This window comes from Procambarus clarkii, chromosome 7 (assembly GCF_040958095.1).
Source record: "Procambarus clarkii isolate CNS0578487 chromosome 7, FALCON_Pclarkii_2.0, whole genome shotgun sequence".
Taxonomy (NCBI): Eukaryota; Metazoa; Arthropoda; class Malacostraca; order Decapoda; family Cambaridae; genus Procambarus; species Procambarus clarkii.
This window is the reverse complement of record NC_091156.1, coordinates 48,422,871-48,436,751: the sequence shown is the minus strand read 5'-3', so window position 1 is coordinate 48,436,751 and position 13,881 is coordinate 48,422,871. Positions and strand designations below refer to the sequence as shown.

Sequence of the window (13,881 nt, the reverse complement as noted above, 5' to 3'; positions counted from 1 at the left end):
TTAGATTGGTGTGTCTACATAGTGCATCTTATTGCGAGTATTTTGATACCAAAATGAACAATGTAGCACAAAAACTTCCATTGGAAAAATATTTTTGTTTGTCGGGTGTATTGGGTGTAGCGGGTGTAGAAACTGGTGTTCGGGCGGGTGAGGCCTCGACGCGTTTGGGGGTGTTTGCGGGTGAGGCGCGCCCATGTAGTATAACTTTTATGGATATGTCTGTGTAGGCAATTTTATTGCAATCACAGTGATACCAAACAAAACCATATGCAACAAGTTTTGACTTGATAAACAGAGTAGAAACATATGGGCGGAGTTTGGCTAAGTTTAGCGTGAACGCATAACAATGGACGCAGTTCTTTATTTGGTGGTGCCGTAATGTTAGCTTTGGTGAAATGTTATACATATATTCCTATAGAACATTTCATTAGCTACAGTTATACCAAAATAAAACTCGTACATCGAAAATGAGGGTCACAAACATGAGGAGAGTATAAACTTTTCAGTTGTGGTTGAGGGCATGTGCAGCTGGGCGTGCTGGAGCAGGTAACCCTACGCCAACTTCCCACGTTCTTGCGGGTGGGGCGACACCATTATTTATGGTTTATATTCATATGTCCGTGTCTGGAATTTTATTGCGGTCAGAATGATACAAAAAGAAACGACGAATAACAATTAAGAAGTTGGCAAACATAAAAACATCGTAAATATTGATGCGCGGTTTGATGCTCACGGCTAACGACCTCCATAGTTTCTTATTTGGTGTGGTTCTCATGTCGGATTTAGTGACAATTTATGTATATATTCCTCTAGAGCATTCTCTCACAAACACATTAATATCAAATTTAAATACATACCGCAAAAATTAAGCTTAGCAGCCCTATATTTAAAAAATCAATAGAGTCAGGCAGAGTGCCAGAGTTTTGGGAAGTTGCTAATGTGATACCAGTTTTTAAGAAAGGAGATAGATCACTTGCGTCTAACTATCGACCAATTAGCCTAACATCTATTGTGGGAAAGTTACTCGAATCTATAATAGCAAATAAAATTCGTCTTCATCTTGAAAAACATAAATTAATAATTGAGTCGCAACATGGTTTTATAAATGGCCGTTCATGTTTAACAAATTTGTTATCTTTTTATTCTAGCATTGTTGAGGCAGTTGATCGTGGTAAGGAGTGTGATGTTGTGTACCTTGACTTTAGCAAAGCTTTTGATACAGTGCCACATGAAAGACTGATTAAAAAGATAGAGTCTCATGGTATTGGGGGTGCTATATTAAGCTGGATTAGGGCATAGCTATACCAAAGGAAACAGAGAGTTAGTATAAATGGAGTCAAGTCAGAGTGGGAAAATGTTGTAAGTGGGGTGCCTCAGGGCTCTGTCCTGGGACCTCTGTTGTTTATAATATATATAAATGATTTAGATTCAGGTTTGAGTAGCAACATTTGCAAATTTGCCGATGATACGAAAATCGGTAGGGAAATTAATTCGGAGGAGGACTCACTATCACTTCAAGTTGATCTAGATAGGGTTTTGAAAAGGTCGAAGGATTGGCAGATGCAGTTTAATGCTGATAAATGTAAAGTTCTGAGGTTAGGTAATGATGATAGGGTTACAAGATACGAGCTAGATGGTGTTGAGATTGCGCAGTCGAATTGCGAAAGGGATCTGGGAGTTATGATTAGTAAGAATTTAAAACAAAAGGATCAATGCATAAACGTTCGTAATAAGGCAAATCGGACACTTGGATTTATTAATCGTAGCGTTAGTAACAAGACACCTGGTGTGGTTCTCAATCTATATCTTGCTCTAGTTAGGCCCCATTTAGATTATGCAGTTCAGTTTTGGTCGCCATATTATAGAATGGATATAAATTCACTTGAACGTGTCCAGCGTAGGATGACTAAGTTAATTCCCCAAATTAGAAATCTTTCATATGAAAAAAGATTAACAAAGCTTAAGACTGGTTCAGTAACAGGGTTGTTAACTGGTTCAGTAACAGGGTTGTTGATTTGTGGAACCAATTGCCGCGTAACATTGTGGAGGTGGGGTCCCTCGATTGTTTCAAGCACGGGTTGGACAAGTATATGAGTGGGATTGGGTGGTTATAGAATAGGAGCTGCCTCGTATGGGCCAATAGGCCTTCTGCAGTTACCTTTGTTCTTATGTTCTTATGTTCTTAAGATGCATTCACTGGAAAGGCGAAGAGTTAGGGGTGACATGATAGAGGTTTACAAGTGGGTGAATGGACATAACAAAGGGGATATTAATAGGGTATTAAAAGTATCAACACAAGACAGAACACGAAACAATGGGTATAAATTGGATAAGTTTAGATTTAGGAAAGACTTGGGTAAATACTGGTTCAGTAACAGGGTTGCTGATTTGTGGAACCAATTGCCGCGTAACATTGTGGAAGTGGTTATAGAATAGGAGCTTGATTGAATAGGCCTCGATTGTTTCAAGCATGGGTTGGACAAGTATATGAGTGGGATTGGGTGGTTATAAATAGGAGCTGCCTCGTATGGGCCAACAGGCCTTCTGCAGTTGCCTTTGTTCTTATGTTCTTATGTTAAAAGATTATAAACATTTTAGTGCTGACGCGCAGTAGGCCCGCACTAACGGCTCACTTGGGGGTCAAGGCTAGCCTACTGTCAGGGAGCGCGAGTGTTAAAAGAATCAACACAAAACAGAACACGAAACAATGGGTATAAATTGGATAAGTTTAGATTTAGGAAAGACTTGGGTAAATACTGGTTCAGTAACAGGGTTGTTGATTTGTGGAACCAATTGCCGCATAACGTGGTGGAGGTGGGGTCCTTCGATTGTTTCAAGCGTGGGTTGGACATGTATATGAGTAAGATTGGGTGGTTATAAATAGGAGCTGCCTCGTATAGGCCAATAGGCCTTCTGCAGTTACCTTTGTTCTTATAAGAACATAAGAACAAAGGCAACTGCAGAAGGCCTGTTGGCCCATACGAGGCAGCTCCTATTTATAACCACCCAATCCCACTCATATACTTGTCCAACCCGCGCTTGAAACAATCAAGCGACACCACCTCCACCACGTTACGCGGCAATTGGTTCCACAAATCAACAACCCTGTTACTGAACCAGTATTTACCTAAGTCTTTCCTAAATCTAAACTTATCAAATTTATACCCATTGTTTCGAGTTTTGTCTTGTGTTGATATTTTTAATACCCTATTAATATGCCCCCTGTTATGTCCATTCACCCACTTGTAAACCTCTATCATTTCACCCCTAACTCTTTGCCTTTCCAGTGAATGCAACTTAAGCTTTGTTAATCTTTCTTCATATGAAAGATTTCAAATTTGGGGAATTAACTTAGTCATCCTACGTTGGACACGTTCAAGTGAATTTATATCCATTCTATAATACGGCGACCAAAACTGAACTGCATAATCTAAATGGGGCCTAACCAGAGCAAGATAGAGCTTAAGAACCACACCAGGTGTCTTGTTACTAACGCTTCGATTAATAAATCCCAGTGTTCTATTCGCATTATTACGAACATTCATACATTGATCCTTTTGTTTTAAATTCTTACTAATCATAACTCCCAGATCCCTTTCGCAATCCGACTTTGCAATCTCAATACCATCTAGCTCGTATCTCGTAACTCTATCATCATTACCTAGCCTCAGAACTTTACATTTATCAGCATTAAATTCAATTGCCTATCCTTTGACCATTTCAAAACCCTATCTAAATCAACTTGAAGTGATAGTGAGTCCTCCTCCGAATTAATTTCCCTACCGATTTTCGTATCATCGGCAAATTTGCAAATGTTGCTACTCAAACCTAAATCTAAATCATTTATATATATTATAAACAACAGAGGTCCCAGAACAGAGCCCTGAGGTACTCCACAAACAACATTATCCCACTATGATTTAACCCCATTTATACTAACTCTCTGTTTCCTTTGGAATAGCCATGCCCTAATCCAAGTTAATATAGCACCCCCAATACCATGAGCTTCTATTTTTTTAATTAGTCTTTCATGTGGCACTGCATCAAAAGCTTTGCTAAAGTCAAGGTACACAACATCGCAATCCTTACCACTATCAACTGCCTCAACTATGCTAGAATAAAAAGATAACAAATTTGTTAAACATGAACGGCCATTTATAAAACCATGTTGCGACTCAATTATTAATTTATGTTTTTCAAGATGAAGACGAATTTTATTTGCTATTATAGATTCGAGTAACTTTCCCACAATAGACGTTAGGCTAATTGGTCGATAGTTAGACGCAAGTGATCTATCTCCTTTCTTAAAAACTGGTATCACATTAGCAACTTTCCAAAACTCTGGCACTCTGCCTGACTCTATTGATTTATTAAATATGGTTGACAGTGGGTCACAAAGCTCCTCTTTGCATTCTTTAAGCACCCTGGCAAACACTTCATCCGGCCCTGGGGATTTGTTTGGTTTGAGTTTTACTATTTGTTTAAGAACATCCTCCCTGGTAACTGCTAAACTCGTCAACCTGTCCTCGTCCCCACCCACATAGACTTGTTCGGCTGAAGGCATATTGTTAAGTTCCTCTTTAGTAAATACAGATACAAAATATTTATTAAAAATACTACTCATCTCTTCATCACTATCTGTTATTTGACCTGTCTCAGTTTTTAATGGACCTATCCTTTCCCTAGTCTTAGTTCGATATAACTGAAAAAAACCTTTAGGATTTGACTTTGCTTGCTCTGCTATGCGAACTTCATAGTTTCTTTTTACTTTCCTAATCTCTTTTTTAACATTTCTAACCAGTTGTATGAATTCCTGTTCTAACCTGACTTCCCCATTCTTAATCCTTTTGTACCAAGCTCTCTTTTTACCTATAAGGTTCTTTAAATTATTTGTCATCCACTTTGGGTCATTAGTATTCGACCTATTCAATTTGTATGGTATACTACGTTCCTGTGCTTTGTTTAGAATATTCTTAAATAAGTTATGCCAGTATTGACGGGACCTCATTAAGGAGGACTGACGGGACCAGTATTAAGAAGACCTCGTCTTGGCAAGTTGTGAAAGACAAGGGTCTTAAGAAGACCTTGGCAAAACCGACAACTAATAGCCTACACCAAAGGACTTTTAACGCATTTGACGTATTAGAGGACGAGTGCTGTGTTGAACCTGTTGTTCAACGAGGTGGCAAAGACAAAGTAACGAGGAGCATTGAAGCGCAGGTCCCTCAAACTGCTCGAAAGGAAAAGGGAGAATCGAAGCGAATTTTGGTTGTGGGAGATTCCCAGGTAAGGTATTTAGACAGAACGTTTTGTGCCAGAGATAGGGGGAACAGATTAAGGGTTTGCTATCCGGGAGCTGGAATTGGTGATATTGTTGGAAACATAATGATATTATGACAGGAAATGAAAACAAACCCATTATTTGTATTAGTGCAGGGGGTAATGATGTTGGACGAGTTAGGAGTGAGGAACTAATACAGAGATTCAGGATAGCCATTGAATTAGTTAGGAGCAAGGGAGGAATCCCGATCATATGTGGCATTCTTCCAAGAAAGGGAGTAGGAAATGAATGGATATCGAGGGCACTTGGTGTCAATTGCCGGCTGGAAAGATATTGCAAATCAAATGCAATATCTTTCATAGACAACTGGGAACACTTCTATGGAAGAAATGAAATGTATGCTCGTGATGGGGTGCATCTATCGAGAGCTGGGGTTGTTGCTGGTGCGAACTCGCTAGAAGAAGTGGTTAGAGGTGTTTGTTTGGGTTTAAGCTGTTAGTAGATAGAGGTATGGGAATTGATTTGGAAGAAGGAGGTAATAAAAGTATGTGTTTGTGGGAGAAAGGAATTGGCAAAATGATCAGGGAAAGAGAAGGGCCTCAAAATAACAATTCACTTAGGGTATATTACACTAACAGTAGAAGTCTAAGAAATAAAATTAACGAATTAAATGCTCTTGTCTGCACAGAAAAAATAGATATTATTGCACTTACCGAAACGTGGATGAATGTAGAAAATAGAGAACTATTAGCTGAATATCAAATAAATGGATTTAAACTATTTCACACAGATAGATATATTAGTCGAGGAGGGGGAGTAGGCATATATGTTAGGGACAATTTGAAATGTAGTCTCAAAGAGGGAATGAAAACTGAGCCACACACAGAAACTATTTGGATAGAATTATACGAATAAGCAAATAATATTATATTAGGAGTTATATATAGGCCACCAAATTTAGACAGAATGGAAGTAAAGCATCTATGGGATGAAATATCTAGGGCATCTAGATCTAACAGTATTTACGTCATGGGTGACTTTAATTTTAGTGGAATAAACTGGTTGAACAAAACAGGGAATAGTGAAGCAGAAGATTTTCTAGAATTAATTGACGATTGCTTTCTTACGCAACACATTAAGGAACCAACACGGGAAAATAATATTTTAGATTTAGTGTTAACTAACAGGGAAACACAAATTAATGACATCGAAATAGGGAGTGAGCTAGGGAACAGTGATCACAAAGAAATCAGATTTAGCATAGAATGGAATAGACCTGCAGGAGAAAATTCTGTTAAAGTGCCAGATTTTCGAAAAGCTGATTTTAATAGCCTTAGAAATTTTTTGGGTCAAATTGATTGTAAATTCTTGGGTATGGGGTGGGGGCCGGTCTTGGAGCGAGACATGAACCCAGCGATAGCTGACGTAAATGGGGATTTCGATGTGGATTCAATATATAACTTATTTAAGAATATTCTCAACAAAGCACAGGAACGTAGTATACCATACAAATTGAATAGATCGAATACCAACGACCCAAAGTGGATAACAAAGAATTTGAAGAACCTTATAGGTAAAAAGAGAGCTTGGTACAAAAGGATTAAAAATGGGGAGGTCACTTTAGAACAGGAATTCGTACAACTGGTTAGAAATGTTAAAAAAGAGATAAGAAAAGCAAAAAGAAACTATGAGGTTCGCATAGCAGGGCAAGCAAAGACAAATCCTAAAGGTTTTTTTTAGTTATATCGTAATAAGACTAGGGAAAGGATAGGTCCATTAAAAACTGAGACAGGTCAAATAACAGATAGTGATGAAGAGATGAGTAGTATTTTTAATAAATATTTTGTATCTGTATTTACTAAAGAGGAACTTAACAATATGCCTTCAGCCGAACAAGTCTATGTGGGTGGGGACGAGGACAGGTTGACGAGTTTCACAGTTACCAGGGAGGATGTTCTTAAACAAATAGTAAAACTCAAACCAAACAAATCCCCAGGGCCGGATGAAGTGTTTCCCAGGGTGCTTAAAGAATGCAAAGAGGAGCTTTGTGACCCACTGTCAACCATATTTAATAAATCAATAGAGTCAGGCAGAGTGCCAGAGTTTTGGAAAGTTGCTAATGTGATACTAGTTTTTAAGAAAGGAGATAGATCACTTGCGTCTAACTATCGACCAATTAGCCTAACGTCTATTGTGGGAAAGTTACTCGAATCTATAATAGCAAATAAAATTCGTCTTCATCTTGAAAAACATAAATTAATAATTGAGTCGCAACATGGTTTTATAAATGGCCGTTCATGTTTAACAAATTTGTTATCTTTTTATTCTTGCATTGTTGAGGCAGTTGATAGTGGTAAGGATTGCGATGTTGTGTACCTTGACTTTAGCAAAGCTTTTGAATACAGTGCCACATGAAAGACTGATTAAAAAGTTAGAGTCTCATGGTATTGGGGGTGCTATATTAAGCTGGATTAGGGCATGGCTATACCAAAGGAAACAGAGAGTTAGTATAAAAGGAGTCAAGTCAGAGTGTGAAAATGTTGTAAGTGTGGTGCCTCAGGGCTCTGTCCTGGGACCTCTGTTGTTTATAATATATATAAATGATTTAGATTCAGGTTTGAGTAGCAACATTTGCAAATTTGCCGATGATACGAAAATCGGTAGGGAAATTAAGAACATAAGAACAAAGGTAACTGCAGAAGGCCTATTGGCCCATACGAGGCAGCTCCTATTCTATAACCACCCAATCCCACTCATATACTTGTCCAACCCGTGCTTGAAACAATCGAGGGACCCCACCTCCACAATGTTACGCGGCAATTGGTTCCACAAATCAACAACCCTGTTACTGAACCAGTATTTACCCAAGTCTTTCCTAAATCTAAACTTATCCAATTTATATCCATTGTTTCGTGTTCTGTCCTGTGTTGATACTTTTAATACCCTATTAATATCCCCCCGGTTATGTCCATTCATCCACTTGTAAACCTCTATCATGTCACCCCTAACTCTTCGCCTTTCCAGTGAATGCAACTTAAGCTTTGTTAATCTTTCTTCATATGAAAGATTTCTAATTTGGGGAATTAACTTAGTCATCCTACGCTGGACACGTTCAAGTGAATTTATATCCATTCTATAATATGGCGACCAAAACTGAACTGCATAATCTAAATGGGGCCTAACTAGAGCAAGATATAGCTTGAGAACCACACCAGGTGTCTTGTTACTAACGCTGCGATTAATAAATCCAAGTGTCCGATTTGCCTTATTACGAACATTTATGCATTGATCCTTTTGTTTTAAATTCTTACTAATCATAACTCCCAGATCCCTTTCGCAATCCGACTTCGCAATCACAACACCATCTAGCTCGTATCTTGTAACTCTATCATCATTACCTAACCTCAGAACTTTACATTTATCAGCATTAAACTGCATCTGCCAATCCTTTGACCATTTCAAAACCCTATCTAGATCAACTTGAAGTGATAGTGAGTCCTCCTCCGAATTAATTTCCCTACCGATTTTCGTATCATCGGCAAATTTGCAAATGTTGCTACTCAAACCTGAATCTAAATCATTTATATATATTATAAACAACAGAGGTCCCAGGACAGAGCCTTGAGGCACTCCACTTACAACATTTTCCCACTCTGACTTGATTCCATTTATACTAACTCTCTGTTTCCTTTGGTATAGCCATGCCCTAATCCAGCTTAATATAGCACCCCCAATACCATGAGACTCTATTTTTTTAATCAGTCTTTCATGTGGCACTGTATCAAAAGCTTTGCTAAAGTCAAGGTATACAACATCGCAATCCTTACCACTATCAACTGCCTCAACAATGCTAGAATAAAAAGATAACAAATTTGTTAAACATGAACGGCCATTTATAAAACCATGTTGCGACTCAATTATTAATTTATGTTTTTCAAGGAGGAGGACTAATTTGGAGGAGGACTCACTATCACTTCAAGTTGATCTAGATAGGGTTCTGAAATGGTCAAAGGATTGGCAGATGCAGTTTAATGCTGATAAATGTAAAGTTCTGAGGTTAGGTAATGATGATAGGGTTACAAGATACGAGCTAGATGGTGTTGAGATTGCGAAGTCGAATTGCGAAAGGGATCTGGGAGTTATGATTAGTAAGAATTTAAAACAAAAGGATCAATGCATAAATGTTCGTAATAAGGCAAATCGGACACTTGGATTTATTAATCGTAGCATTAGTAACAAGACACCTGGTGTGGTTCTCAAGCTATATCTTGCTCTAGTTATAAGAACATAAGAACATAAGAACAAAGGCAACTGCAGAAGGCTTATTGGCCCATACGAGGCAGCTCCTATTTATAACCACCCAATAAGAACATAAGAACATAAGAACAAAGGTAACTGCAGAAGGCCTATTGGCCCATACGAGGCAGCTCCTATTCTATAACCACCCAATCCCACTCATATACTTGTCCAACCCGTGCTTGAAACAATCGAGGGACCCCACCTCCACAATGTTACGCGGCAATTGGTTCCACAAATCAACAACCCCGTTACCGAACCAGCACTTACCCAAGTCCCTCCCAAACCCAAACTCATCCAACCTACATCCACCGTTTCGTGCTCTGTCCTGTGTTGATACTTTCAATACCCTATTAATATCCCCCCGGTTATGTCCATTCAATCCCACTCATATACATGTCCAACCCATGCTTGAAACAATCGAGGGACCCCACCTCCACAATGTTACGCGGCAATTGGTTCCACAAATCAACAACCCTGTTACTGAACCAGTATTTACCCAAGTCTTTCCTAAATCTAAACTTATCCAATTTATACCCATTGTTTCGTGTTCTAATGCCCCATTAGAACACGTGTTCTAATGCCCCAAAGTGTTCTAATGCCCCTCTAGTTAGGCCCCATTTAGATTATGCAGTTCAGTTTTGGTCGCCATATTATAGAATGGATATAAATTCACTTGAACGTGTCCAGCGTAGGATGACTAAGTTAATTCCCCAAATTAGAAATCTTTCATATGAAGAAATATTAACAAGGCTTAAGTTGCATTCACCGGAAAGGCGAAGAGTTAGGGGTGACATGATAGAGGTTTACAAGTGGGTGAATGGACATAACAAAGGGGATATTAATAGGGTATTAAAAGTATCAACACAAGACAGAACACGAAACAATGGGTATAAGTTGGATAAGTTTAGATTTAGGAAAGACTTGGGTAAATACTGGTTCAGTAACAGGGTTGTTGATTTGTGGAACCAATTGCCGCGTAACATTGTGGAGGTGGGGTCCTTCGATTGTTTCAAGCGCGGGTTGGACATGTATATGAGTGGGATTGGGTGGTTATAAATAGGAGCTGCCTCGTATGGGCCAACAGGCCTTCTGCATTTGCCTTTGTTCTTATGTTCTTATGTTATATATTAAATCCACATCGAAATCCCCTTTTACGTCACCTATCGCTGGGTTCATGTCTCGCTCTAAGACCGGCCCACACCCCATACCCAAGAGTTTCCAATCTATTTGACCCAAAAAATTTCTTAGGCTATTAAAATCAGCTTTTCGAAAATCTGGCACTTTAACAGAATTTTCTCCTACAGGTCTATTCCATTCTATGCTAAATCTGATTACTTTGTGATCACTGTTCCCTAGCTCACTCCCTATTTCGATCTCATTAATTTGTGTTTCACTGTTAGTTAACACTAAATCTAAAATATTTTTTTCCCGCGTTGGTTCCTTAATGTGTTGCGTAAGAAAGCAATCGTCAATTAATTCTAGAAAATCTTCTGCTTCACTATTCCCTGTTTTGTTCACCCAGTTTATTCCACTAAAATTAAAGTCACCCATGACATAAATACTGTTAGATCTAGATGCGCTAGATATTTCATTCCATAGATGCTTTGCTTCCATTCTGTCTAAATTTGGTGGCCTATATATAACTCCTATTATAATATTATTTGTTTTTTCGTTTAATTCTATCCAAATAGTTTCTGCGTGTGGCTCAGTTTTGATTCCCTCTTTGAGACTACATTTCAAATTGTCCCTAACATATGTGGCTACTCCCCCTCCTCGTCTAATATATCTATCTGTGTGAAATAGTTTAAATCCATTTATCTGATATTCAGCTAATAGTTCTCTATTTTCTACGTTCATCCACGTTTCGGTAAGTGCAATAATATCTATTTTTTTCTGTGCAGACAAGAGCATTTAATTCATTAATTTTATTTCTTAGACTTCTAAGAAATAAATTTATGAAAAACATAAATTAATAATTGAGTCGCAACATGGTTTTATAAATGGCCGTTCATGTTTAACAAATTTGTTATCCTTTTATTCTAGCATTGTTGAGGCAGTTGATAGTGGTAAGGATTGCGATGTTGTATACCTTGACTTTAGCAAAGCTTTTGATACAGTGCCACATGAAAGACTGATTAAAAAGATAGAGTCTCATGGTATTGGGGGTGCTATATTAAGCTGGATTAGGGCATGGCTATACCAAAGGAAACAGAGAGTTAGTATAAATGGAATCAAGTCAGAGTGGGAAAATGTTGTAAGTGGAGTGCCTCAAGGCTCTGTCCTGGGACCTCTGTTGTTTATAATATATATAAATGATTTAGATTCAGGTTTGAGTAGCAACATTTGCAAATTTGCCGATGATACGAAAATCGGTAGGGAAATTAATTCGGAGGAGGACTCACTATCACTTCAAGTTGATCTAGATAGGGTTTTGAAATGGTCAAAGGATTGGCAGATGCAGTTTAATGCTGATAAATGTAAAGTTCTGAGGTTAGGTAATGATGATAGAGTTACAAGATACGAGCTAGATGGTGTTGTGATTGCGAAGTCGGATTGCGAAAGGGATCTGGGAGTTATGATTAGTAAGAATTTAAAACAAAAGGATCAATGCATAAATGTTCGTAATAAGGCAAATCGGACACTTGGATTTATTTATCGCAGCGTTAGTAACAAGACACCTGGTGTGGTTCTCAAGCTATATCTTGCTCTAGTTAGGCCCCATTTAGATTATGCAGTTCAGTTTTGGTCGCCATATTATAGAATGGATATAAATTCACTTGAACGTGTCCAGCGTAGGATGACTAAGTTAATTCCCCAAATTAGAAATCTTTCATATGAAGAAAGATTAACAAAGCTTAAGTTGCATTCACTGGAAAGGCGAAGAGTTAGGGGTGACATGATAGAGGTTTACAAGTGGGTGAATGGACATAACAAGGGGGATATTAATAGGGTATTAAAAGTATCAACACAGGACAGAACACGAAACAATGGATATAAATTGGATAAGTTTAGATTTAGGAAAGACTTGGGTAAATACTGGTTCAGTAACAGGGTTGTTGATTTGTGGAACCAATTGCCGCGTAACGTGGTGGAGGTGGGGTCCCTCGATTGTTTCAAGCACGGGTTGGACAAGTATATGAGTGGGATTGGGTGGTTATAGAATAGGAGCTGCCTCGTATGGGCCAATAGGCCTTCTGCAGTTACCTTTGTTCTTATGTTCTTATGTTCTTATGTTCTACTGTTAGTGTAATATATCCTAAGTGAATTGTTATTTTGAGGCCCTTTTCTTTCCCTGATCATTTTGCCAATTCTTTTCTCCCACGAACACATACTTTTATTACCTCCTTCCTCCAAATCAATTCCCATACCACTATCTACTAACAGTTTAAACCCAAACAAACACCTCTAACCACTGGTTCCAACGAGTTCGCAACAGCAACAACCCCAGCCCTCGATAGATGCACCCCATCACGAGCATACATTTCATTTCTTCCATAGAAGCGTTCTCAGTTGTCTATGAAAGATATTGCATTTGATTTGCAATATCTTTCCAGCCGGCAATTGACACCAAGTGCCCTTGATATCCATTCATTTCCAACTCCCTTTCTTGGAAGAATGCCACATATGATCGGGATTCCTCCCTTGCTCCTAACTAATTCAATGGCTGTCCTAAATCTCTATATTAGACCTCTCAGTCACAGTGAGAGGTTGTGTTAGCTGGAGCTCCGATTCTAATAACATTAATATTGCAATAATGGAAGGATTAGTAAAAGATTTGGTGAGTCTGCTTGGAGCTCTGCGAGCAGAGATGGATTCCCTGCGTGAGGAGGTACGACGGCTACGACTTCGGGAGGAAACGATGGAGGAGGCCAGTGTTGACGGGACCTCATTACGAAGGACTGACGAGACCAGTATTAAGAAGACCTCGTCTTGGCAAGTTGTGAAAGACAAGGGTCTTAAGAAGACCTTGGCAAAACCGACAACTAATAGCCTACACCTAAGGACTTTTAACGCATTTGACGTATTAGAGGACGAGTGCTGTGTTGAACCTGTTGTTCAACGAGGTGGTAAAGACAAAGTAACGAGGAGCATTGAAACGCAGGTCCCTCAAACTGCTCGAAAGGAAAAGGGAGAATCGAAGCGAATTTTGGTAGTGGGAGATTCCCAGGTGAGGTATTTAGACAGAACGTTTTGTGCCAGAGATAGGGGGAACAGATTAAGGGTTTGCTATCCGGGAGCTGGAATTGGTGATATTGTTGGAAACATGAATGATATTATGACGGGAAATGGGAACAAACCCA

General features: G+C 38.8%; 1 protein-coding gene across 1 annotated transcript in view; it reads right to left on the bottom strand.

Moving 5' to 3' along the window:
- Window positions 1-13,249: 13,249 nt before the first annotated feature.
- LOC138358216 (uncharacterized) overlaps window positions 13,250-13,881 on the bottom strand; it is a 31,827-nt gene continuing 31,195 nt past the window's right edge. Inside the window, exon 2 of the mRNA XM_069315757.1 lies at window positions 13,250-13,311. Within this exon, the coding sequence (XP_069171858.1) occupies window positions 13,250-13,311 (62 nt within the window). The remainder of the gene's footprint in view (window positions 13,312-13,881) is intronic.